The sequence below is a fragment of the Callionymus lyra genome, unplaced genomic scaffold, assembly GCF_982586985.1.
Source record: "Callionymus lyra unplaced genomic scaffold, fCalLyr1.hap1.1 HAP1_SCAFFOLD_287, whole genome shotgun sequence".
Lineage (NCBI taxonomy): Eukaryota > Metazoa > Chordata > Actinopteri > Syngnathiformes > Callionymidae > Callionymus > Callionymus lyra.
Window position 1 is genome coordinate 24,858 of NW_028258694.1, and position 27,643 is coordinate 52,500.

At 46.0% G+C, this 27,643-nt stretch overlaps 2 protein-coding genes across 2 annotated transcripts in view; one reads left to right on the top strand and one right to left on the bottom strand.

Moving 5' to 3' along the window:
- Positions 1-2,043: 2,043 nt before the first annotated feature.
- On the bottom strand, positions 2,044-13,219 carry ncdn (neurochondrin). The gene is made up of 8 exons (XM_087782691.1): positions 13,177-13,219; positions 11,938-12,213; positions 9,739-10,672; positions 8,146-8,306; positions 7,797-8,020; positions 2,758-2,961; positions 2,524-2,666; positions 2,044-2,450 (listed from the first exon to the last, which is right to left on the bottom strand). The coding sequence occupies exons 2-8, from the start codon at positions 12,199-12,201 to the stop codon at positions 2,044-2,046; spliced, it is 2,337 nt and encodes a 778-aa protein (XP_087638817.1). The 5' UTR covers positions 12,202-12,213; positions 13,177-13,219.
- Positions 13,220-13,733: 514 nt separating this feature from the next.
- Positions 13,734-27,643, top strand: part of LOC148057936 (dyslexia-associated protein KIAA0319-like protein) — a gene marked incomplete at its 3' end in the record, with an annotated part of 19,529 nt that continues 5,619 nt past the window's right edge. The window contains 7 exon segments of the mRNA XM_087782692.1: positions 13,734-13,842; positions 16,637-16,692; positions 16,795-16,967; positions 20,266-20,346; positions 23,680-23,948; positions 24,022-24,096; positions 27,119-27,317. Of these exon segments, the coding sequence (XP_087638818.1) occupies positions 20,277-20,346; positions 23,680-23,948; positions 24,022-24,096; positions 27,119-27,317 (613 nt within the window).

The window sequence follows — 27,643 nt, forward strand, 5'->3', positions numbered from 1 at the left end:
ATGTGACTCATGGCTCTTTAGTCATGCGACTCATGGCTCTTTAGTCATGCGACTCATGGCTCTTTAGTCATGTGACTCATGGCTCTTTAGTCATGTGACTCATGGCTCTTTAGTCATGTGACTCATGGCTCTTTAGTCATGTGACTCATGGCTCTTTAGTCATGTGACTCATGGCTCTTTAGTCATGCGACTCATGGCTCTTTAGTCATGCGACTCATGGCTCTTTAGTCATGCGACTCATGGCTCTTTAGTCATGCGACTCATGGCTCTTTAGTCATGCGACTCATGGCTCTTTAGTCATGCGACTCATGGCTCTTTAGTCATGTGACTCATGGCTCTTTAGTCATGTGACTCATGGCTCTTTAGTCATGTGACTCATGGCTCTTTAGTCATGCGACTCATGGCTCTTTAGTCATGCGACTCATGGCTCTTTAGTCATGTGACTCATGGCTCTTTAGTCATGTGACTCATGGCTCTTTAGTCATGCGACTCATGGCTCTTTAGTCATGTGACTCATGGCTCTTTAGTCATGTGACTCATGGCTCTTTAGTCATGCGACTCATGGCTCTTTAGTCATGCGACTCATGGCTCTTTAGTCATGCGACTCATGGCTCTTTAGTCATGCGACTCATGGCTCTTTAGTCATGCGACTCATGGCTCTTTAGTCATGCGACTCATGGCTCTTTAGTCATGCGACTCATGGCTCTTTAGTCATGCGACTCATGGCTCTTTAGTCATGTGACTCATGGCTCTTTAGTCATGTGACTCATGGCTCTTTAGTCATGTGACTCATGGCTCTTTAGTCATGTGACTCATGGCTCTTTAGTCATGTGACTCATGGCTCTTTAGTCATGTGACTCATGGCTCTTTAGTCATGTGACTCATGGCTCTTTAGTCATGTGACTCATGGCTCTTTAGTCATGCGACTCATGGCTCTTTAGTCATGCGACTCATGGCTCTTTAGTCATGCGACTCATGGCTCTTTAGTCATGCGACTCATGGCTCTTTAGTCATGCGACTCATGGCTCTTTAGTCATGTGACTCATGGCTCTTTAGTCATGTGACTCATGGCTCTTTAGTCATGTGACTCATGGCTCTTTAGTCATGTGACTCATGGCTCTTTAGTCATGTGACTCATGGCTCTTTAGTCATGTGACTCATGGCTCTTTAGTCATGTGACTCATGGCTCTTTAGTCATGTGACTCATGGCTCTTTAGTCATGTGACTCATGGCTCTTTAGTCATGTGACTCATGGCTCTTTAGTCATGTGACTCATGGCTCTTTAGTCATGTGACTCATGGCTCTTCAGTCATGTGACTCATGGCTCTTCAGTCATGTGACTCATGGCTCTTTAGTCATGTGACTCATGGCTCTTTAGTCATGTGACTCATGGCTCTTTAGTCATGCGACTCATGGCTCTTTAGTCATGCGACTCATGGCTCTTTAGTCATGTGACTCATGGCTCTTTAGTCATGCGACTCATGGCTCTTTAGTCATGCGACTCATGGCTCTTTAGTCATGCGACTCATGGCTCTTTAGTCATGCGACTCATGGCTCTTCAGTCATGCGACTCATGGCTCTTCAGTCATGCGACTCATGGCTCTTCAGTCATGCGACTCATGGCTCATCAGTCATGCGACTCATGGCTCTTCAGTCATGCGACTCATGGCTCTTCAGTCATGTGACTCATGGCTCTTCAGTCATGTGACTCATGGCTCATCAGTCACGTGACTCCTGACTCGTGAGTCACTCGTGAGTCACTCGTGAGTCACTCGTGAGTCACTCGTGAGTCACTCGTGAGTCACTCGTGAGTCACTCGTGAGTCACTCGTGAGTCACTCGTGAGTCACTCGTGAGTCACTCGTGAGTCACTCGTGAGTCACTCGTGAGTCACTCGTGAGTCACTCGTGAGTCACTCGTGAGTCACTCGTGAGTCACTCGTGAGTCACTCGTGAGTCACTCGTGAGTCACTCGTGAGTCACTCGTGAGTCACTCGTGAGTCACTCGTGAGTCACTCGTGAGTCACTCGTGAGTCACTCGTGAGTCACTTCCCTCTAATGAGCTGCTTGAGGTTCTTCAGGGACTTCAAAGCTCCGTCTTTGTTCCTCTTCACGGCTCCTTCAATGTCTCTCCTGCAGTCTGGACACAGTCCAGCCAAAGCACACAGAGGTTCCTCCAGAGCCTCCAGGGTCAGCTGGTCCGGCGGGTCTGAGCTCTGGTCCAGCATGAGGAGCACACGGGAGAGCCAGTCCTGGTCCAGGATCAAGCTTCTCATCCAGGCCTGAGCTCGGATGCATCCGCCCAGAGCCTGAAGACTCAGACGCAGCAGCTCCAGGACCTCCTCCTCCCAGGTGCTGCTCGCCTGCCCGGACCCTGGACCAGAACCACAGTCCAGAGCTCTGAGGAGGAAGTCCAGAGCGGTGGAGAAGAATCGCCTCTGACCCGCTTCCACTGAAGGTCACGACAAGTTAGTTTCACCGTTTTGACCCATTTTTAAACCATTCCAAACACCTGGACGACTCACCTGTGCCGGTGACTCGGAGGCGACCCATCATCAGGCCCAGGGCGCAGAAGTTCGCGGCGAGGACCGTGAAGGCAGGTTTGTGCACCAGGACAGGAAGTGCTTCACTCAGAAGGTTCTCCAAGGTTCTGAAGCTCACGTCCTTCCTGAACACAGAGGCGAGTCAGAGGCGAGTCAGGTGAGTCAGGTGAGTCTCAGCACCTGACTCACCTGACTCACCTGACTCACCTGACTCACCTGACTCGCTCCGGCTCCGTCACCGTCAAGTTGAGCAGAGCCGAACACGCCGTCTCCAGGCTGGGCTGCCGGACCGTTGCGCCTCGTAACGACTTCCAGCCGGCGGACAAGAAGTCCACCATCAAGGCAGGAGTGTCCAGAGTCAGCAGCACCTTCCTGGGTCCGTCCTCAGCCGACAGGTGGCACAGAGCAGGCAGAAGAAACCTGCGAGTATAGTTCCTACTATTAGCTCATTTAAATCATTACTACTCAAGTAATGAAGGATTTACACGTCTGTCAAGATGTTTTAGTATCACTTCCAAGACTCACAGACCGTAGTTTACCATAGTATTACTCGGCGAGTCTTCTTAGCGTTACTCGGCGAGTCTTCTTAGCGTTACTCGGCGAGTCTTCTTAGCGTTACTCGGCGAGTCTTCTTAGCGTTACTCGGCGAGTCTTCTTGGCGTTACTCGGCGAGTCTTCTTAGCGTTACTCGGCGAGTCTTCTTAGCGTTACTCGGCGAGTCTTCGTGGCGTTACTCGGCGAGTCTTCTTAGCGTTACTCGGCGAGTCTTCTTAGCGTTACTCGGCGAGTCTTCGTGGCGTTACTCGGCGAGTCTTCTTAGCGTTACTCGGCGAGTCTTCTTAGCGTTACTCGGCGAGTCTTCGTGGCGTTACTCGGCGAGTCTTCGTGGCGTTACTCTGCGAGTCTTCGTGGCGTTACTCGGCGAGTCTTCTTAGCGTTACTCGGCGAGTCTTCGTGGCGTTACTCGGCGAGTCTTCTTAGCGTTACTCGGCGAGTCTTCTTAGCGTTACTCGGCGAGTCTTCTTAGCGTTACTCGGCGAGTCTTCTTAGCGTTACTCGGCGAGTCTTCTTAGCGTTACTCTGCGAGTCTTCTTAGCGTTACTCTGCGAGTCTTCTTAGCGTTACTCGGCGAGTCTTCTTAGCGTTACTCGGCGAGTCTTCTTAGCGTTACTCGGCGAGTCTTCGTGGCGTTACTCGGCGAGTCTTCGTGGCGTTACTCGGCGAGTCTTCTTAGCGTTACTCGGCGAGTCTTCGTGGCGTTACTCGGCGAGTCTTCTTAGCGTTACTCGGCGAGTCTTCTTAGCGTTACTCGGCGAGTCTTCTTAGCGTTACTCGGCGAGTCTTCTTAGCGTTACTCGGCGAGTCTTCTTGGCGTTACTCTGCGAGTCTTCGTGGCGTTACTCGGCGAGTCTTCTTAGCGTTACTCGGCGAGTCTTCGTGGCGTTACTCGGCGAGTCTTCTTAGCGTTACTCGGCGAGTCTTCTTAGCGTTACTCGGCGAGTCTTCGTGGCGTTACTCGGCGAGTCTTCTTAGCGTTACTCGGCGAGTCTTCTTAGCGTTACTCGGCGAGTCTTCTTAGCGTTACTCGGCGAGTCTTCTTGGCGTTACTCTGCGAGTCTTCGTGGCGTTACTCGGCGAGTCTTCGTGGCGTTACTCGGCGAGTCTTCGTGGCGTTACTCGGCGAGTCTTCTTAGCGTTACTCGGCGAGTCTTCTTAGCGTTACTCTGCGAGTCTTCTTAGCGTTACTCGGCGAGTCTTCTTAGCGTTACTCTGCGAGTCTTCGTGGCGTTACTCGGCGAGTCTTCGTGGCGTTACTCGGCGAGTCTTCTTAGCGTTACTCGGCGAGTCTTCTTAGCGTTACTCGGCGAGTCTTCTTAGCGTTACTCGGCGAGTCTTCTTAGCGTTACTCGGCGAGTCTTCTTAGCGTTACTCGGCGAGTCTTCTTAGCGTTACTCGGCGAGTCTTCTTAGCGTTACTCTGCGAGTCTTCGTGGCGTTACTCGGCGAGTCTTCTTAGCGTTACTCGGCGAGTCTTCGTGGCGTTACTCGGCGAGACTTCTTAGCGTTACTCGGCGAGTCTTCGTGGCGTTACTCGGCGAGACTTCTTAGCGTTACTCGGCGAGTCTTCGCGCCGTTACTCGGCGAGTCTTCTTAGCGTTACTCTGCGAGTCTTCTTAGCGTTACTCTGCGAGTCTTCGTGGCGTTACTCGGCGAGTCTTCTTAGCGTTACTCGGCGAGTCTTCTTAGCGTTACTCTGCGAGTCTTCGTGGCGTTACTCGGCGAGTCTTCTTAGCGTTACTCTGCGAGTCTTCGTGGCGTTACTCTGCGAGTCTTCTTAGCGTTACTCGGCGAGTCTTCTTAGCGTTACTCTGCGAGTCTTCGTGGCGTTACTCGGCGAGTCTTCTTAGCGTTACTCGGCGAGTCTTTGTGGTGTTACTCGGCGAGACTTCTTAGCGTTACTCGGCGAGTCTTCGTGGCGTTACTCGGCGAGTCTTCTTAGCGTTACTCGGCGAGTCTTCTTAGCGTTACTCTGCGAGTCTTCTTAGCGTTACTCTGCGAGTCTTCGTGGCGTTACTCGGCGAGACTTCTTAGCGTTACTCGGCGAGTCTTCGTGGCGTTACTCGGCGAGTCTTCGTGGCGTTACTCGGCGAGTCTTCTTAGCGTTACTCGGCGAGTCTTCGTGGCGTTACTCGGCGAGTCTTCTTAGCGTTACTCGGCGAGTCTTCTTAGCGTTACTCGGCGAGTCTTCTTAGCGTTACTCGGCGAGTCTTCTTAGCGTTACTCGGCGAGTCTTCTTGGCGTTACTCTGCGAGTCTTCGTGGCGTTACTCGGCGAGTCTTCTTAGCGTTACTCGGCGAGTCTTCGTGGCGTTACTCGGCGAGTCTTCTTAGCGTTACTCGGCGAGTCTTCTTAGCGTTACTCGGCGAGTCTTCGTGGCGTTACTCGGCGAGTCTTCTTAGCGTTACTCGGCGAGTCTTCTTAGCGTTACTCGGCGAGTCTTCTTAGCGTTACTCGGCGAGTCTTCTTAGCGTTACTCGGCGAGTCTTCTTAGCGTTACTCTGCGAGTCTTCTTAGCGTTACTCTGCGAGTCTTCTTAGCGTTACTCGGCGAGTCTTCTTAGCGTTACTCGGCGAGTCTTCTTAGCGTTACTCGGCGAGTCTTCGTGGCGTTACTCGGCGAGTCTTCGTGGCGTTACTCGGCGAGTCTTCTTAGCGTTACTCGGCGAGTCTTCGTGGCGTTACTCGGCGAGTCTTCTTAGCGTTACTCGGCGAGTCTTCTTAGCGTTACTCGGCGAGTCTTCTTAGCGTTACTCGGCGAGTCTTCTTAGCGTTACTCGGCGAGTCTTCTTGGCGTTACTCTGCGAGTCTTCGTGGCGTTACTCGGCGAGTCTTCTTAGCGTTACTCGGCGAGTCTTCGTGGCGTTACTCGGCGAGTCTTCTTAGCGTTACTCGGCGAGTCTTCTTAGCGTTACTCGGCGAGTCTTCGTGGCGTTACTCGGCGAGTCTTCTTAGCGTTACTCGGCGAGTCTTCTTAGCGTTACTCGGCGAGTCTTCTTAGCGTTACTCGGCGAGTCTTCTTGGCGTTACTCTGCGAGTCTTCGTGGCGTTACTCGGCGAGTCTTCGTGGCGTTACTCGGCGAGTCTTCGTGGCGTTACTCGGCGAGTCTTCTTAGCGTTACTCGGCGAGTCTTCTTAGCGTTACTCTGCGAGTCTTCTTAGCGTTACTCGGCGAGTCTTCTTAGCGTTACTCTGCGAGTCTTCGTGGCGTTACTCGGCGAGTCTTCGTGGCGTTACTCGGCGAGTCTTCTTAGCGTTACTCGGCGAGTCTTCTTAGCGTTACTCGGCGAGTCTTCTTAGCGTTACTCGGCGAGTCTTCTTAGCGTTACTCGGCGAGTCTTCTTAGCGTTACTCGGCGAGTCTTCTTAGCGTTACTCGGCGAGTCTTCTTAGCGTTACTCTGCGAGTCTTCGTGGCGTTACTCGGCGAGTCTTCTTAGCGTTACTCGGCGAGTCTTCGTGGCGTTACTCGGCGAGACTTCTTAGCGTTACTCGGCGAGTCTTCGTGGCGTTACTCGGCGAGACTTCTTAGCGTTACTCGGCGAGTCTTCGCGCCGTTACTCGGCGAGTCTTCTTAGCGTTACTCTGCGAGTCTTCTTAGCGTTACTCTGCGAGTCTTCGTGGCGTTACTCGGCGAGTCTTCTTAGCGTTACTCGGCGAGTCTTCTTAGCGTTACTCTGCGAGTCTTCGTGGCGTTACTCGGCGAGTCTTCTTAGCGTTACTCTGCGAGTCTTCGTGGCGTTACTCTGCGAGTCTTCTTAGCGTTACTCGGCGAGTCTTCTTAGCGTTACTCTGCGAGTCTTCGTGGCGTTACTCGGCGAGTCTTCTTAGCGTTACTCGGCGAGTCTTTGTGGTGTTACTCGGCGAGACTTCTTAGCGTTACTCGGCGAGTCTTCGTGGCGTTACTCGGCGAGTCTTCTTAGCGTTACTCGGCGAGTCTTCTTAGCGTTACTCTGCGAGTCTTCTTAGCGTTACTCTGCGAGTCTTCGTGGCGTTACTCGGCGAGACTTCTTAGCGTTACTCGGCGAGTCTTCGTGGCGTTACTCGGCGAGTCTTCGTGGCGTTACTCGGCGAGTCTTCTTAGCGTTACTCGGCGAGTCTTCTTAGCGTTACTCTGCGAGTCTTCGTGGCGTTACTCGGCGAGACTTCTTAGCGTTACTCGGCGAGTCTTCTTAGCGTTACTCGGCGAGTCTTCGCGCCGTTACTCGGCGAGTCTTCTTAGCGTTACTCGGCGAGTCTTCTTAGCGTTACTCGGCGAGTCTTCTTAGCGTTACTCGGCGAGTCTTCTTAGCGTTACTCGGCGAGTCTTCTTAGCGTTACTCGGCGAGTCTTCTTAGCGTTACTTGGCGAGACTTCTTAGCGTTACTCGGCGAGTCTTCTTAGCGTTACTCGGCGAGTCTTCTTAGCTTTACTCGGCGAGTCTTCTTAGCTTTACTCGGCGAGTCTTCTTAGCGTTACTCGGCGAGTCTTCGCGGCGTTACTCGGCGAGTCTTCGCGGCGTTACTCAGCGAGTCTTCTTAGCGTTACTCGGCGAGTCTTCTTAGCGTTACTCGGCGAGTCTTCTTAGCGTTACTCGGCGAGTCTTCTTAGCGTTACTCGGCGAGTCTTCGCGGCGTTACTTGGCGAGTCTTCCTAGCATTACTCGGCGAGTCTTCTTATCGTTACTCGGCGAGTCTTTTAGGTCTGGTTCAAAGATCGTACCTCAGTGGCTCCTTGTTGCTCGAGGACCCGCCTCCGTCAGAGACAGACAGCTCAGACATCCAGTCAGACGGCGCCCCCTGCAGGTGACACCGCGAGTAGCTCACGAGGAAGGGGAGAAGTGATGTCACTTCCTCCTTCAGACAGGAAGTCTCTTCAGCCAGCCAGGAGCAGAGCGAGCGGAACGTGGCGAAGACGAAAGGGTCGCCATAGCGACTGGGATCCACCTTGAACGACAGTGATTGACAGGTACTGATCACATGGATCCACCACATATTGAAGCACGAGCTCAAACTCATCACCGATCATGTGACCTGATGATGACACGCTAACCGCTCGCCGCGAGTCTGACCTGCTGCAAGAAGAACATGACGGCGGAGAAAGATTCCTCAAGGACCCCGAGAACCTGACGACTCTGCTGCAGACTCAGGCCTGAGACAGAAGGATGCTCTGTCGGTGCAACGCTCGGGCTGCACGCTTGCTCAATGGCTGCCTCCATGATGCGGTAACAACCTGAAGAAGGAGTGTTGATAGTATCACGATACAAGTATATATAGTGATAGTGTAGTAACAAGTATATATGTGTAGTATTGTCCAGTACTTGACTCTGGTGTTGTGATAGTGTAGTAACAAGTATATTTGTGTAGTATTGTCCAGTACTTGACTCTGGTGTTGTGATACTGTAGTAACAAGTATATATGTGTAGTATTGTCCAGTACTTGACTCTGGTGTTGTGATAGTGTAGTAACAAGTATATATGTGTAGTATTGTCCAGTACTTGACTCTGGTGTTTTGATAGTGTAGTAACAAGTATATATGTGTAGTATTGTCCAGTACTTGACTCTGGTGTTGTGATAGTGTAGTAACAAGTATATATGTGTAGTATTGTCCAGTACTTGACTCTGGTGTTGTGATAGTGTAGTAACAAGTATATATGTGTAGTATTGTCCAGTACTTGACTCTGGTGTTGTGATAGTGTAGTAACAAGTATATATGTGTAGTATTGTCCAGTACTTGACTCTGGTGTTGTGATAGTGTAGTAACAAGTATATATGTGTAGTATTGTCCAGTACTTGACTCTGGTGTTGTGACAGTGTAGTAACAAGTATATATGTGTAGTATTGTCCAGTACTTGACACTGGTGTTGCGATAGTGTAGTAACAAGTATATATGTGTAGTATTGTCCAGTACTTGACTCTGGTGTAGTGATAGTGTAGTAACAAGTATATATGTGTAGTATTGTCCAGTACTTGACTCTGGTGTTGTGATAGTGTAGTAACATGTATATATGTGTAGTATTGTCCAGTACTTGACTCTGGTGTTGTGACAGTGTAGTAACAAGTATATATGTGTAGTATTGTCCAGTACTTGACTCTGGTGTTGTGGTAGTGTAGTAACAAGTATATATGTGTAGTATTGTCCAGCACTTGACTCTGGTGTTGTGACAGTGTAGTAACAAGTATATATGTGTAGTATTGTCCAGCACTTGACTCTGGTGTTGTGACAGTGTAGTAACAAGTATATATGTGTAGTATTGTCCAGTACTTGACTCTGGTGTTGTGACAGTGTAGTAACAAGTATATATGTGTAGTATTGTCCAGCACTTGACTCTGGTGTTGTGGACGTAACGACTGCTGCCATCTAGAGGCCGGAGGTTTAATTGTGACACTAAAAAGCTGTGAATATTCTCATGTTAATTGTTAATAAAAAGTGTAATTATTCATTTATATTTTATTTAATAATACACTACAAAAGTGAGTGAATTTTTACGAATGAAACAATAAATCATTTGAAGTATAGTTCGTCAGAGCAAGAATCTCTATTTTATAAAGTTTAAAAATGTAAAATATCTAAAGCAGGTGAAGCTCAAATATCTATAAAACCCAATTGAAACGTTTTAAAAAGACGTTTACTTGTGACTGAAGGAGAATCAAGTCCAGCTCACCTGTGAGAGTCTCCTGCAGCTCTGGGCTCATGCTGCTACCAGGAGGTTCCTCCAGACCCATCCGGACCTCCACGCAGGCCCGGTTCACCAGCAGGCAGCAGAACTTTGGCGGCCCCACGGGCTCCCAGCCGGCCAGGTCCAGCAAGCAGGCGCTCAGGACCAGCAGGGACCCCACGTGTCGCGGCGTCAGCCGGGCCTGGATCATGGGTCTCAACACGCCCCACAGATGCTGGACCGCACACGTCAGCTGCTCCTCGTCGCTCACCGCACCTGCCGGAGGCAGGAGGTGGACCAGCTGCGAACACGTGTCTCTGGACCGGGACAAGTCTCCTGACAAGTCTCCGGACAAGTCTCCAGACAGCGTCAGCAGCAGAGACAGGAGCTCGGCCCAGTGTCTGCTCCAGGCCTTCACCCGGGTCGGACCGCTGAGCAGGCAGGACAGCAGAGCCAGTCCACGGCTCCGCCCGAAGGTCTGCTTCTGCTGCACCGCCCGGCACAAGGTGGGGACGGCACCTCTGCTCAGAAGCTGCTCCGGACCCTTGGGCAGCGCACACACCGCCGACAGGACCTGGTAACAGTCGGCGGCCAAAGCCTCGTCCAACTTGGAAGACGTTCCTTCAGGTCTCTCCGAAGCGACGGCGTCACGAGGCCCGTCCGGGTCCGGACCCGTGCCTTCCGTCCCCTGGGCCAGGATCTCCAGCAGGATGGGGACCGTGGCGAGCAGCTGCGGGTGCGACGCCATGTCCGGGTCCGTGCTCAGGGCCGACAGCAGAGCCGTGCCCAGAGACAGGAGCTCGTGCGGCGGCAGAGCAGAGGCGTCGCGACCCTTCACCGCCGTCACCAGCAGTCTGGCAGGAAGGTTCAGACCCACCGCCTCGAAGATCCGCCTCAAGGTGGGCTGGTCCAGCTGACTCGCCGGACACAAGCGTGTGATCTGCGGGAACATCAGAACCTTTGAGGAACCCTCCGCCGGGATTTTGATATTATAATTCTCACAATGATAACATTTATAAATCTTATTAGACAGAACCAACAGAGCTACCGGATCAAAACTCTCGGCCAATCACGTGACGCGCAGACGATCACGTGACAGGGCAGAAACATCTTTGCGTCAATTCAAGTATTTTCTGGTAAAACAATTAGATCAACATTTTATATTGAATTAAAAGAATAAACAAAATCATGCATTTAGAACAAGAAAAGTATATTTATTATATATATATATTTACAAATCTTTAAATACAGAAATGATCATCAATATTATCATGTGGTGTAAAATATAAATACCAGAAGAATAAAATAATATACATGTAAAATATAAATACCAGAAGAATAAAATAATATATATGTAAAATATAAATACCAGAAGAATAAAATAATATACATGTAAAATATAAATACCAGAAGAATAAAATAATATACATGTAAAATATAAATACCAGAAGAATAAAATAATATATATGTAAAATATAAATACCAGAAGAATAAAATAATATACATGTAAAATATAAATACCAGAAGAATAAAATAATATACATGTAAAATATAAATACCAGAAGAATAAAATAATATATATGTAAAATATAAATACCAGAAGAATAAAATAATATATATGTAAAATATAAATACCAGAAGAATAAAATAATATACATGTAAAATATAAATACCAGAAGAATAAAATAATATATATGTAAAATATAAATACCAGAAGAATAAAATAATATATATGTAAAATATAAATACCAGAAGAATAAAATAATATATATGTAAAATATAAATACCAGAAGAATAAAATAATATACATGTAAAATATAAATACCAGAAGAATAAAATAATATATATGTAAAATATAAATATCAGAAGAATAAAATCATATATATGTTAAATATAAATACCAGAAGAATAAAATAATATACATGTAAAATATAAATACCAGAAGAAGAAAATAATATATATGTAAAATATAAATACCAGAAGAATAAAATTATATATATGTCAAATATAAATACCAGAAGAATAAAATTATATATAAGTCAAATATAAATACCAGAAGAAGAAAAGAATATACAAGTCAAATATAAATACCAGAAGAAGAAAAGAATATATAAGTCAAATATAAATACCAGAAGAAGAAAAGAATATATAAGTCAAATATAAATACCAGAAGAAGAAAAGAATATACAAGTCAAATATAAATACCAGAAGAAGAGCAGCTAACGTGTGGCTGTCGTTCTTAGCATGTTTGAGAGCGTGAAGACATCTCTCCAGAACATCCCTCTGAGCTTCAGTCAAGCCTCCTTCATCCTTCTCTGCATCTGCTCGTTCTCCATCTTCACCTCCATCTCCATCTTCACCTCCTCCTTCACCATCTTCACCTCCTCCTTCACCTTCTTCACCTCCATCTCCACCCACGAGCGGATCTTCTCCACTCATGTCTTCAGGGTCTGGATGTGCGTCAGCCATGAAAGAATCCACCTGTAGAACAAGTTCACTCATCATCTGGAGCTGACAGAAGACTTGATAAAGCCTAGATAAAGACATGAAGACTTGATGAAGACTAGATGAAGACTTGGTGAAGACTTGGTGAAGACTTGGTGAAGACTTGGTGAAGACTAGATAAAGACTAGATAAAGACTAGATAGAGACTAGATAGAGACTAGATAAAGACTTGATAAAGACTAGACGAAGACTAGATAAATACTTGATAAAGACTTGATAAAGACTTGATAAAGACTAGACGAAGACTAGATAAATACTTGATAAAGACTAGACGAAGACTAGATAAATACTTGATAAAGACTAGATAAAGACTAGGTAAAGACTAGGTAAAGACTAGGTAAAGACTTGATAAAGACTTGATAAAGACTAGACGAAGACTAGATAAAGACTTGATAAAGACTAGACGAAGACTAGATAAAGACTTGATAAAGACTAGATAAAGACTTGATAAAGACTAGATAAAGACTAGGTAAAGACTAGGTAAAGACTAGGTAAAGACTAGGTAAAGACTAGGTAAAGACTTGATAAAGACTTGATAAAGACTAGATAAAGACTAGATAAAGACTTGATAAAGACTTGATAAAGACTAGATAAAGACTCGTAAAGACTAGATAAAGACTCGTAAAGACTAGATAGAGACTTGATAGAGACTTGATAGAGGCTTGATAGAGACTTCATAAAGACTTGATGAAGACTTGAAAGACTAGATAAAGACTAGATAAAGACTAGATAAAGACTAGATAAAGACTAGATCAAGACTAGATAAAGACTTGTTTTGAACATGTTTAAAGAACATGGTCCAGATCCTCTGACTCCAAACACACGTTAGCTAACAAAGCTAACAGGTCACTGTCACGCGTGTCTTCAATGGCTCCACATAACGACACCTTCTGACCTTCAGTGAAGACAATAATCCACATTTTAAGCAGAAAAACTCACTTTTCTTTGACAGCTTCTGTGACACGTTACCCGCTCGTGAGGATCTTCCCGGAAGTGTTGAACCAAAATACAGCCGCCGGTGACCAATCAGAGAAGGAGCTCCAGCCAATAGGAGGGAGGCTTCTTAGTAGGTGGCGGCGCCATTTTCTTTATTACGATCTATTATAATCTAATCAAATAAAATGTCTAATTTATTAAACGGTCAAAGTGAAACAAGATAAAATCTACAGAGTTTATTATTATGTTTTTTTTAATGCACGCACGTGTGAGGCATGTGTTCGGAGAGGCTTACCGGAAGTTGTCCGAATAAAGACGGAAGAAGAATTTAAAAATAAGAGTTTGATAGATGCAGAAGAAAATGCAGCTCTAACAAATGTTTTACATGTTTTAAGTACTGCTAGACGGATATGCAAATACCTCCGATTTTTAATCCACAAATCGTGAGGTTATCTAAGTTACAAAGTCGAATGTGTATGTTTTGGTCACTTCTGTAGTTGTGTGGTTTGTATCAGCGCCACCGGTGTTTTATTGTGAAAATCCCGTTAGCGGAAGTGAACCTGTCCGTCAGGAGCGTGACGAGAAGCATCATCACCTGTTCTCACCTGTTCTGACCCACTCGGATCCACTCGGACCCACTCCAGCCTCAGGACCGGCTCACGGCAGCAGGTAAGAGTCTCCGGACGCTTGTTGGCGCGTGTGTGTGGCGCGTGCCCGCGAGGAGCTGCGCGCGTGAGAACAGCTGTTAGCTTGACGTCAACATGATGAACCTCAGCTGTCAATCATCGTCACAGGGACGTCCGTGGAACTGTCAATCATCCAGAGACGTCACTTGATCTGATCTTGATGTCTCAGGGTTTTACACGCGAAGATGGATTGAGATCAATGTTAGAATCATGATAACAACACACGTGTGTAACATTCACACAGTTAGTGACGAGTTAGTGACGAGTTAGTGACGAGTTAGTGACCAGTTAGTGACGAGTTAGTGACCAGTTAGTGACCAGTTAGTGACGAGTTAGTGACGAGTTAGTGACGAGTTAGTGACGAGTTAGTGACGAGTTAGTGACCAGTTAGTGACGAGTTAGTGACGAGTTAGTGACGAGTTAGTGACGAGTTAGTGACGAGTTAGTGACGAGTTAGTGACGAGTTAGTGACGAGTTAGTGACCAGTTAGTGACCAGTTAGTGACCAGTTAGTGACGAGTTAGTGACGAGTTAGTGACGAGTTAGTGACGAGTTAGTGACCAGTTAGTGACCAGTTAGTGACGAGTTAGTGACGAGTTAGTGACCAGTTAGTGACCAGTTAGTGACGAGTTAGTGACCAGTTAGTGACGAGTTAGTGACCAGTTAGTGACCAGTTAGTGACCAGTTAGTGACCAGTTAGTGACCAGTTAGTGACGAGTTAGTGACCAGTTAGTGACGAGTTAGTGACGAGTTAGTGACGAGTTAGTGACGAGTTAGTGACAAGTTAGTGACCAGTTAGTGACACAACAACAGGTTAATGAAGTTATTCAAGTTGACAACAGGACACGCAACCGATGGTTGTATTCGAGACGTTTTGATCGTAAGGATCCAAGAGTCTTTTGAAGGATCTGTTGTCTTGATGTGTCCGAACACAAACGTTGGTTTCTTTAAAGGTTAAAGGTCAGACGACGCTCGTTTAACAGTGTCTTCTCTCAGAAGTGTCGCAGAAACACAAACACGTCAGTAATGAGTTTACTTAACGTTTGTTGACAGAGGATTAGAAGCTTCTGGTGTCATTGTTCACGATCAACAGTTGATGGAGGGAGGGAGGGAGGGAGGGAGGGAGGGATAGTGAGAGATGGAGGGAGGGAGGGAGGGATAGTGAGAGATGGAGGGAGGGAGGGATGGATGGATGGATGGATAGTGAGAGATGGATGGAGGGAGGGAGGGAGGGAGGGAGGGATGGATGGATGGATGATGGATGGATAGTGAGAGATGGATGGAGGGAGGGATGGATGGATGGATAGTGAGAGATGGATGGAGGGAGGGAGGGAGAGAGGGAGGGAGGGATGGATGGATAGTGAGAGATGGATGGAGGGAGGGATGGATGGATGGAGGGATGCATGGATGGATAGTGAGAGATGGATGGATGGAGGGATGCATCGAAGGATGGATGGAGGGATGCATGGATGGATAGTGAGAGATGGATGGATGGAGGGAGGGATGGATGGATAGTGAGAGATGGATGGAGGGAGGGATGGATGGATGGAGGGATGCATGGATGGATAGTGAGAGATGGATGGATGGAGGGATGCATCGAAGGATGGATGGAGGGATGCATGGATGGATAGTGAGAGATGGATGGATGCATGGATGGAGGGATAGTGAGAGATGCATGGAAGGATGGATGGGTGGATGGATAGAGATGAAGATGAAGAAGATGATGATGAAGAAGATGAAGATGATGATGATGAAGAAGATGAAGATATTGATGAAGAAGATGAAGATGAAGAAGATGAAGATGAAGATGATGATGAAGATGATGATGATGAAGGTGAAGATGAAGGTGAAGATGAAGATGATGATGATGAAGGTGAAGATGATGAAGGTGAAGATGATGAAGGTGAAGATGAAGATGATGATGATCATGATGATGAAGGTGAAGATGATGATGATGATGATGAAGGTGAAGATGATGAAGGTGAAGATGATGAAGGTGAAGATGAAGATGATGATGATGATGATGAAGGTGAAGATGATGAAGAAGATGATGATGAAGATTAAGATGATGATGATGTTGATGAAGGTGAAGAAGATGATGATGATGATGATGATGATGAAGATGATGATGATGATGATGATGATGAAGATGATGAAGATGATGATGATGATGAAGATGATGATGAAGATGATGATGATGAAGGTGAAGATGAAGATGATGATGATGAAGAAGATGAATATTAAGATGATGATGATGTTGATGAAGGTGAAGAAGATGATGATGATGATGAAGGTGAAGACGATGATGAAGATGATGATGATGAAGGTGAAGATGAAGATGATGATGATGATGAAGATGATGATGAAGATGATGATGATGAAGGTGAAGATGATGATGATGATGATGATGATGATGAAGATGAAGATGAAGATGATGAAGGTGAAGATGAAGATGAAGATGATGATGAAGATGATGATGATGATGAAGGTGAAGATGATGATGATGATGATGATGATGATGATGATGATGATGATGATGATGATGACGATGACGATGATGATGATGATGATGATGACGATGACGATGATGATGATGAAGATGATGATGATGAAGATGATGATGATGATGAAGATGATGATGATGATGATGAAGATGATGATGATGATGATGATTCTAAACATGTTTTATTCAAATTATTGACTATTATTTAACCTGTGTGTCGTTCTATGGGTCAAAGGTCAACGACCTCTACTAGACTAACTATGTTGTGTCAACAGGTGAGCAGCGCCACAATCTTTGTTCTCCACCATCACTGGTGATGTCATCCGTCCAGGTGAGCTGCTGCACCTGAGGTCGTGAACCCGTGAGTGACGCAGGTGTTTGTCATGAATGAACAAATGTTTTTATCACTGGAACGACATGTTTTCTTCTCCAGGTGTGTGTTTGACGAGGATGCGGCGGCCATGTTGGATGTCATTGCTTCACGCTGGAGCTCACCTGTCGTACCTGTCGTACCTGTCGTCACCTGTCGTACCTGTCGTACCTGTCGTCACCTGGCTCAGTGCCACCAACACATGTCGCCGCTGATTGTCCTTCGTTGAGGTCAAGGTACGTTTACCAGAGACCCTCGTCTGGTTTAGCTCCTCCCCCTATGATGGTCCTCAGGTGAGTCCTGTCCAGGTGATAGGAAACAGGATTATTGCACAGGTGCGATTAACAAGCTAGTGTTAGTGTGTGTCGAGCTAGTGTTAGTGTGTGTCGAGTTAGTGTTAGTGTGTGTCGAGCTAGTGTTAGTGTGTGTCGAGTTAGTGTTAGTGTGTGTCGAGCTAGTGTTAGTGTGTGTCGAGTTAGTGTTAGTGTGTGTCGAGTAAGTGTTAGTGTGTGTCGAGCTAGTGTTAGTGTGTGTCGAGTTAGTGTTAGTGTGTGTCGAGTTAGTGTTAGTGTGTGTCGAGCTAGTGTTAGTGTGTGTCGAGTTAGTGTTAGTGTGTGTCGAGCTAGTGTTAGTGTGTGTCGAGCTAGTGTTAGTGTGTGTCGAGCTAGTCTTAGTGTGTGTCGAGTTAGTGTTAGTGTGTGTCGAGCTAGTGTTAGTGTGTGTCGAGTTAGTGTTAGTGTGTGTCGAGCTAGTGTTAGTGTGTGTCGAGTTAGTGTTAGTGTGTGTCGAGTAAGTGTTAGTGTGTGCCGAGCTAGTGTTAGTGTGTGCCGAGTTAGTGTTAGTGTGTGTCGAGCTAGTGTTAGTGTGTGTCGAGTTAGTGTTAGTGTGTGTCGAGTTAGTGTTAGTGTGTGTCGAGTAAGTGTTAGTGTGTGTCGAGCTAGTGTTAGTGTGTGCCGAGTTAGTGTTAGTGTGTGTCGAGTTAGTGTTAGTGTGTGTCGAGCTAGTGTTAGTGTGTGTCGAGTTAGTGTTAGTGTGTGTCGAGTAAGTGTTAGTGTGTGTCGAGCTAGTGTTAGTGTGTGCCGAGTTAGTGTTAGTGTGTGTCGAGTTAGTGTTAGTGTGTGTCGAGTTAGTGTTAGTGTGTGTCGAGTTAGTGTTAGTGTGTGTCGAGTTAGTGTTAGTGTGTGTCGAGTTAGTGTTAGTATGTGTCGAGTTAGTGTTAGTGTGTGTCGAGCTAGTGTTAGTGTGTGTCGAGTTAGTGTTAGTGTGTGTCGAGTTAGTGTTAGTGTGTGTCGAGTTAGTGTTAGTGTGTGTCGAGCTAGTGTTAGTGTGTGTCGAGCTAGTGTTAGTGTGTGTCGAGTTAGTGTTAGTGTGTGTCGAGTTAGTGTTAGTGTGTGTCGAGTTAGTGTTAGTGTGTGTCGAGTTAGTGTTAGTGTGTGTCGAGTTAGTGTTAGTGTGTGTCGAGTTAGTGTTAGTGTGTGTCGAGTTAGTGTTAGTGTGTGTCGAGTTAGTGTTAGTGTGTGTCGAGTTAGTGTTAGTGTGTGTCGAGTTAGTGTTAGTGTGTGTCGAGTTAGTGTTAGTGTGTGTCGAGTTAGTGTTAGTGTGTGTCGAGTTAGTGTTAGTGTGTGTCGAGCTAGTGTTAGTGTGTGTCGAGCTAGTGTTAGTGTGTGTCGAGCTAGTGTTAGTGTGTGTCGAGTTAGTGTTAGTGTGTGTCGAGCTAGTGTTAGTGTGTGTCGAGTTAGTGTTAGTGTGTGTCGAGCTAGTGTTAGTGTGTGTCGAGTTAGTGTTAGTGTGTGTCGAGTAAGTGTTAGTGTGTGTCGAGTTAGTGTTAGTGTGTGTCGAGTTAGTGTTAGTGTGTGTCGAGCTAGTGTTAGTGTGTGTCGAGTTAGTGTTAGTGTGTGTCGAGTTAGTGTTAGTGTGTGTCGAGTAAGTGTTAGTGTGTGTCGAGTTAGTGTTAGTGTGTGTCGAGCTAGTGTTAGTGTGTGCCGAGTTAGTGTTAGTGTGTGTCGAGTTAGTGTTAGTGTGTGTCGAGTTAGTGTTAGTGTGTGTCGAGTTAGTGTTAGTGTGTGTCGAGTTAGTGTTAGTGTGTGTCGAGTTAGTGTTAGTGTGTGTCGAGCTAGTGTTAGTGTGTGTCGAGCTAGTGTTAGTGTGTGTCGAGTTAGTGTTAGTGTGTGTCGAGTTAGTGTTAGTGTGTGTCGAGTTAGTGTTAGTGTGTGTCGAGTTAGTGTTAGTGTGTGTCGAGTTAGTGTTAGTGTGTGTCGAGTTAGTGTTAGTGTGTGTCGAGTTAGTGTTAGTGTGTGTCGAGTTAGTGTTAGTGTGTGTCGAGTTAGTGTTAGTGTGTGTCGAGTTAGTGTTAGTGTGTGTCGAGTTAGTGTTAGTGTGTGTCGAGTTAGTGTTAGTGTGTGTCGAGTTAGTGTTAGTGTGTGTCGAGTTAGTGTTAGTGTGTGTCGAGTTAGTGTTAGTGTGTGTCGAGTTAGTGTTAGTGTGTGTCGAGTTAGTGTTAGTGTGTGTCGAGTTAGTGTTAGTGTGTGTCGAGTTAGTGTTAGTGTGTGTCGAGTTAGTGTTAGTGTGTGTCGAGTTAGTGTTAGTGTGTGTCGAGTTAGTGTTAGTGTGTGTCGAGTTAGTGTTAGTGTGTGTCGAGTTAGTGTTAGTGTGTGTCGAGTTAGTGTTAGTGTGTGTCGAGTTAGTGTTAGTGTGTGTCGAGTTAGTGTTAGTGTGTGTCGAGTTAGTGTTAGTGTGTGTCGAGTTAGTGTTAGTGTGTGTCGAGTTAGTGTTAGTGTGTGTCGAGTTAGTGTTAGTGTGTGTCGAGTTAGTGTTAGTGTGTGTCGAGTTAGTGTTAGTGTGTGTCGAGTTAGTGTTAGTGTGTGTCGAGTTAGTGTTAGTGTGTGTCGAGCTAGTGTTAGTGTGTGTCGAGTTAGTGTTAGTGTGTGTCGAGTTAGTGTTAGTGTGTGTCGAGCTAGTGTTAGTGTGTGTCGAGCTAGTGTTAGTGTGTGTCGAGCTAGTGTTAGTGTGTGTCGAGCTAGTGTTAGTGTGTGTCGAGCTAGTGTTAGTGTGTGTCGAGCTAGTGTTAGTGTGTGTCGAGTTAGTGTTAGTGTGTGTCGAGTTAGTGTTAGTGTGTGTCGAGTTAGTGTTAGTGTGTGTCGAGTTAGTGTTAGTGTGTGTCGAGCTAGTGTTAGTGTGTGTCGAGCTAGTGTTAGTGTGTGTCGAGCTAGTGTTAGTGTGTGTCGAGCTAGTGTTAGTGTGTGTCGAGCTAGTGTTAGTGTGTGTCGAGCTAGTGTTAGTGTGTGTCGAGCTAGTCTTAGTGTGTGTCGAGTTAGTGTTAGTGTGTGTCGAGCTAGTGTTAGTGTGTGTCGAGCTAGTGTTAGTGTGTGTCGAGCTAGTGTTAGTGTGTGTCGAGCTAGTGTTAGTGTGTGTCGAGCTAGTGTTAGTGTGTGTCGAGCTAGTGTTAGTGTGTGTCGAGTTAGTGTTAGTGTGTGATCAATCAACTTCTTGTTGTGTTTTCAACGTTGACTTCATGAAACTTGTGTTTCTTCTCAGCTGCTGCTAAAATGTCTTCAGAGAGAGAAGCTGGTCTTTTACTGCTGTTTACCTTCTTGCTGCTGACTGGAGCTCCTCCAGGTACACACACTCTAGTGTGATACACACACACTCTAGTGTGATACACACACACTCTAGTGTGATACACACACTCTAGTGTGATACACACACACTCTAGTGTGATACACACACACTCTAGTGTGATACACACACACTCTAGTGTGATACACACACACTCTAGTTTGATACACACACACTCTAGTTTGATACACACACACTCTAGTGTGATACACACACACTCTAGTGTGATACACACACACTCTAGTGTGATACACACACACTCTAGTTTGATACACACACACTCTAGTGTGATACACACACACTCTAGTGTGATACACACACACTCTAGTGTGATACACACACACTCTAGTGTGATACACACACACTCTAGTTTGATACACATACACTCTAGTGTGATACACACACACTCTAGTTTGATACACACACACTCTAGTTTGATACACACACACTCTAGTGTGATACACACACACTCTAGTTTGATACACACACACTCTAGTGTGATACACACACACTCTAGTGTGATACACACACACTCTAGTGTGATACACACACACCTGTGTCTCTAGTTTGATACACACACACCTGACATGAAGGTCAGGTGAAGGTCATGAATATAAGTAAGTAAGTAAGTAATTTTTATTTATAGAGAGCTTTTCCAGACCAGATTCACAAAGAACTTAAACAATCAAAACAATATTCAATAAAATATATAATTTAAAGATCAAGATAAAACTGAGAACAACACAGGAGTTCCAGAAAATCAAGGAAAAGCCTGAACAAATAGAAACGTATTAAGATGTTTCTTAAAGGAGTCAGTAGATCATCAAACACAGATGTTTCTTGAAGGAGTCAGTAGATCATCAAACACACATGTTTCTTGAAGGAGTCAGTAGATCATCAAACACAGATGTTTCTTAAAGGAGTCAGTAGATCATCAAACACAGATGTTTCTTGAAGGAGTCAGTAGATCATCAAACACACATGTTTCTTGAAGGAGTCAGTAGATCATCAAACACAGATGTTTCTTGAAGGAGTCAGTAGATCATCAAACACACATGTTTCTTGAAGGAGTCAGTAGATCATCAAACACACATGTTTCTTGAAGGAGTCAGTAGATCATCAAACACAGATGTTTCTTGAAGGAGTCAGTAGATCATCAAACACAGATGTTTCTTGAAGGAGTCAGTAGATCATCAAACACAGATGTTTCTTGAAGGAGTCAGTAGATCATCAAACACAGATGTTTCTTGAAGGAGTCAGTAGATCATCAAACACAGATGTTTCTTGAAGGAGTCAGTAGATCATCAAACACAGATGTTTCTTGAAGGAGTCAGTAGATCATCAAACACAGATGTTTCTTGAAGGAGTCAGTAGATCATCAAACACACATGTTTCTTGAAGGAGTCAGTAGATCATCAAACACAGATGTTTCTTGAAGGAGTCAGTAGATCATCAAACACAGATGTTTCTTGAAGGAGTCAGTAGATCATCAAACACACATGTTTCTTGAAGGAGTCAGTAGATCATCAAACACACATGTTTCTTGAAGGAGTCAGTAGATCATCAAACACAGATGTTTCTTGAAGGAGTCAGTAGATCATCAAACACAGATGTTTCTTGAAGGAGTCAGTAGATCATCAAACACAGATGTTTCTTGAAGGAGTCAGTAGATCATCAAACACAGAGATGGTTCCAAAGCTTAGGAGCAACAGTCTGGAAGGATTTCTCTCCTCTGGTCCTGAAGTTCAGGAACCATCAGTAGATTCTGATCCACAGACCTCAGAGCCCGAGCTGGGGTGTAAGTCTGGATCAGATCATGAAGGTCTGACCATGAATAGATCTGAAAGTAAGAACCAGAATTTAAAAATGATCCTGAAAGAAACCAGTGAAGAGTTTGAAGGATCAGAGAAATGTGAGTTCTTCTACTAGAGCGGCTCAGAATTCTGGCTGCAGAGTTCTGAACCAGAACAGTGAATTTACCAGAGTCAGCCGACATCATGATGTCACTGGACACTTTCAATAAAGCTGTCTCTGTAGATGTTTCTTGAAGCCAGACTGAAACTTCTCATGGATGTCGCTCTGATCCAGGAACAGCTGCTCAGACACAACCTTCTCCGAGATCTTGGACAAGAATGAAGATTAGAAATAGGCCTGAAATTACTGAGGTCAGTTGGGTCTAAGCCTGGCTATTTGAGCAGAGGCTCCACAATGGCATGTTTAAATGCATTGGGAAAAACCCCTGTGGAAAGGGAGAGGTTCACCATATTGGTAACTCAGGGGCCAATTACATCAAATACTTTGATAAAAAGCCTACAAGGAAGGACGTCATCTGAGCAAGAGGAGGGTTTCATCTTGTTCACTAGTGATGAAATATCACCCAAAGAAACAGCAGTGAAGGATGACCAAGAGGAGGAGAGGGGCTCAGAGACAGTAGGGGTTCCAAACAAAGGGGGAGAGATTTTCTCTTTGATCAATTTAATTTTGTCAGTAAAAACCTCAACAATGCATTGCTGTCAGTTTCACAGAAGACACGCGTGATTTGAGGAGCAGGAGAAACGAGAGAATTAATCGTGTCAAACAAAACTTTGGGTTTTTCTCATTTGCTGCTACCAGTGCCTGATGTAATCAGATCTAGCAGTTTCCACCATCTCATTGTAAGAAGACATCAGATCCCTGAGGTGAAGTCTGTGCACCTCAAGTTTTGTAGACTTCCAGAGACGCTCAGTCTTTCAATAGAGTCTCTTCAGACTCAGAAGCCACCAAGGTCCGATGGGGCCGCTGGGAAGACTTCTTGCTTGAACCGGACCTCGAAATGGGCCCTGTGTCTCCAAGATCCCGTAGGTGTTGTCCACCGACGTGGCCCACTGGGGCTTCATTCTCAAAGAAGGAGACATCACGCCGCAGAGGTCGTGACTGGAGAAGTGACTGCTGTGCTTGAGGGATTAATGGTCTTCACGGGACGATTGTGAAGATGATTGTGTCGTTCTGGATTCGTCCAGAAGGTTCTGAATCTTACTCGGACTCTTGACTCGACATCTGCGTGATGGATCTGATCCTGAGTTCAACGGTTGATAAGATGTTGAACTGGTTCTGAACGTCCTGTTTCTCCACATTCCTGTTCGTGAAGAACGTGGTGATCATGTTGAACGTTCACGACCTGGTCAGACCGGTCGGTTGCCATGGAAACTATATTGTTAGTGAACCGTCATGTGACCCTGAAGATGGTTTTGTTGTTGAGACTGAAGTGAAATGTTCCTTCAGAAGATGATGATCCGACAGAGATGTAACAGCGAACTAACAGCTCTGTGACTTCAAACCTGTCGTGTCCTCCAGGGGTGTCGTCGGACCTGTGCCGGGTGAGCGGGGGAGTTCTGGGGATCCACTGGAGCAGCATCGTGGGGATGGGCTGGTACCCTCTGGCCAAGGGCCGTGGCGGCGCCACCTGCTGGGAGTCGTGCTGCCTGACGCCGAGCTGCGGCGCCGTGTGGAGCCTCGGTGGACAGTGTGTCCTCCTCAGCTGCTCCTTGACGGGCGGCTGTCACATCACGTCACTGCCGCCGCCTCACCAGGAGTCGCTGGGCCTTTTCCAGATGCTGGCCCGGGTACGAACCCGTGACCTTCACGTGTCACGAGATTGAACTTTTGATTGACATGTCGATCAAATCTGTTCCTCAGGGAGCAGTTGTGAGTCGCAGGAGAAGAGATCGTCGCACACAACCTGGAGGACACACAATATCACCGTCCAGCATGGTAACTACTACACAACCACGTCACTGCTCAACCCCATCACTACACACCTACATGACTACACACCTACATGACAACACACCTACATGGCTACACACCTACACACCTACACACCTACATGACTACACACCTACATGACTACACACCTACATGGCTACACACCTACACACCTACACACCTACACACCTACATGACTACACACCTACATGACTACACAACTACATGACTACACACCTACTTGACTAAACACCTTCACACCTACACACCTACATGACTACACACCTACATGACTACACAACTACATGACTACACACCTACATGGCTACACACCTACATGACTACACACCTACTTGACTAAACACCTTCACACCTACACACCTACATGACTACACACCTACATGACTACACACCTACATGACTACACACCTACATGGCTACACACCTACATGACTACACACCTACATGACTACACACCTACATGACTACACACCTACATGACTACACAACTACATGACTACACACCTACTTGACTAAACACCTTCACACCTACACAACTACATGACTACACACCTACATGGCTACACAACTACATGACTACACACCTACTTGACTAAACACCTTCACACCTACACACCTACATGACTACACACCTACATGACTACACACCTACATGACTACACACCTACATGGCTACACACCTACATGACTAAACACCTACATGACTACAAACCTACATGGCTACACACCTACACACCTACATGACTACACACCTACATGGCTACACACCTACACACCTACATGGCTACACACCTACACACCTACATGACTACACACCTACATGACTACACACCTACATGGCTACACACCTACACACCTACATGACTACACACCTACATGGCTACACACCTACATGACTACACACCTACATGACTACACACCTACACACCTACATGACTACACACCTACATGACTACACACCTACATGGCTACACACCTACACACCTACATGACTACACACCTACATGACTACACACCTACATGGCTACACACCTACACACCTACATGACTACACACCTACATGACTACACACCTACATGGCTACACACCTACACACCTACATGACTACACACCTACATGGCTACACACCTACATGACTACACACCTACATGACTACACACCTACACACCTACATGACTACACATCTACATGGCTACACACCTACATGGCTACACACCTACACACCTACACACCTACACACCTACATGACTACACACCTACATGACTACACACCTACATGGCTACACACCTACACACCTACATGACTACACACCTACATGACTACACACCTACATGGCTACACACCTACACACCTACATGACTACACACCTACATGACTACACACCTACATGGCTACACACCTACATGACTACACACCTACACACCTACATGACTACACACCTACACACCTACATGACTACACACCTACATGACTACACACCTACATGACTACACACCTACATGACTACACACCTACATGACTACACACCTACATGGCTACACACCTACACACCTACATGGCTACACACCTACACACCTACATGATTACACACCTACATGACTACACAACTACATGACTACACACCTACATGGCTACACACCTACACACCTACATGACTACACACCTACATGACTACACACCTACATACCTACACACCTACATGACTACACACCTACATGGCTACACACCTACACACCTACATGGCTACACACCTACACACCTACATGATTACACACCTACATGACTACACAACTACATGACTACACACCTACATGGCTACACACCTACATGACTACACACCTACATGACTACACACCTACATGACTACACACCTACATGACTACACACCTACATGGCTACACACCTACACACCTACATGACTACACACCTACAGACCTCCATGACTACACACCTACATGACTACACAACTACATGACTACACACCTACATGGCTACACACCTACACACCTACATGGCTACACACCTACACACCTACATGATTACACACCTACATGACTACACACCTACATGGCTACACACCTACATGACTACACACCTACATGACTACACACCTCCATGACTACACACCTACATGACTACACACCTACATGGCTACACACCTACATGACTACACACCTACACACCTACATGACTACACACCTCCATGGCTACACACCTCCATGACTACACACCTCCATGACTACACACCTCCATGGCTACACACCTCCATGACTACACACCTCCATGACTACACACCTCTATGACTACACACCTACATGACTACACACCTACATGACTACACACCTACACACCTCCATGACTACACACCTCCATGACTACACACCTCCATGGCTACACACCTCCATGACTACACACCTCCATGACTACACACCTCCATGGCTACACACCTCCATGACTACACACCTCCATGACTACACACCTCCATGGCTACACACCTCCATGACTACACACCTCCATGGCTACACACCTCCATGACTACACACCTCCATGACTACACACCTCCATGACTACACACCTACATGGCTACACACCTCCATGACTACACACCTCCATGACTACACACCTCCATGACTACACACCTCCATGACTACACACCTCCATGACTACACACCTCCATGGCTACACACCTCCATGACTACACACCTCCATGACTACACACCTCCATGACTACACACCTACATGGCTACACACCTCCATGACTACACACCTCCATGACTACACACCTCCATGACTACACACCTCCATGACTACACACCTACATGACTACACACCTCCATGGCTACACACCTCCATGACTACACACCTCCATGACTACACACCTCCATGACTACACACCTCCATGGCTACACACCTCCATGACTACACACCTCCATGGCTACACACCTCCATGGCTACACACCTCCATGGCTACACACCTCCATGTCATGTAAACATGTGTATCTGCAGCATGACGACACACTAAAGTCTCCTCCGACGTCGACCATCTCGAGCATCTCCAAGAACACGAGTCACAGCAGGAAGTTTGACTCGACGAGTCTGACGGACTCAGTTGTGGATGAAACGACCTTCAGTTCTTCATCCAACATCACAGTCAACACACCTGTGGAAGCTTCCACTGCAGCTCTGACTCCTCCTACTCCAGCAGGTACATCTTCATCATCTTCATCATCATCATCATCTTCATCTTCATCTTTATCATCATCATCATCTTCATCATCATCTTCATCTTCATCTTCATCATCATTTTCATCATCATCTTCATCATCATTTTCATCTTCATCTTCATCATCTTCATCATCATTTTCATCATCATCTTCATCATCTTCATCTTCATCTTCATCATCATTTTCATCATCATCTTCATCATCTTCATCTTCATCATCATCATCTTCATCATCATCTTCATCTTCATCTTCATCATCATTTTCATCATCATCTTCATCATCATTTTCATCTTCATCTTCATCATCT

Coding starts and splice junctions, on each gene's coding strand:
- ncdn (XM_087782691.1), bottom strand. CDS start 12,201: ATGGCTGACGCACATCCAGACCCTGAAGACATGAGTGGAGAAGATCCG. Junction 8,021..8,145: donor TCATGTTCTTCTTGCAGCAG/GTCAGACTCGCG, acceptor CTGTCGTTCAAG/GTGGATCCCAGTCGCTATGG. Junction 2,451..2,523: donor CCTCCGAGTCACCGGCACAG/GTGAGTCGTCCA, acceptor CGTGACCTTCAG/TGGAAGCGGGTCAGAGGCGA.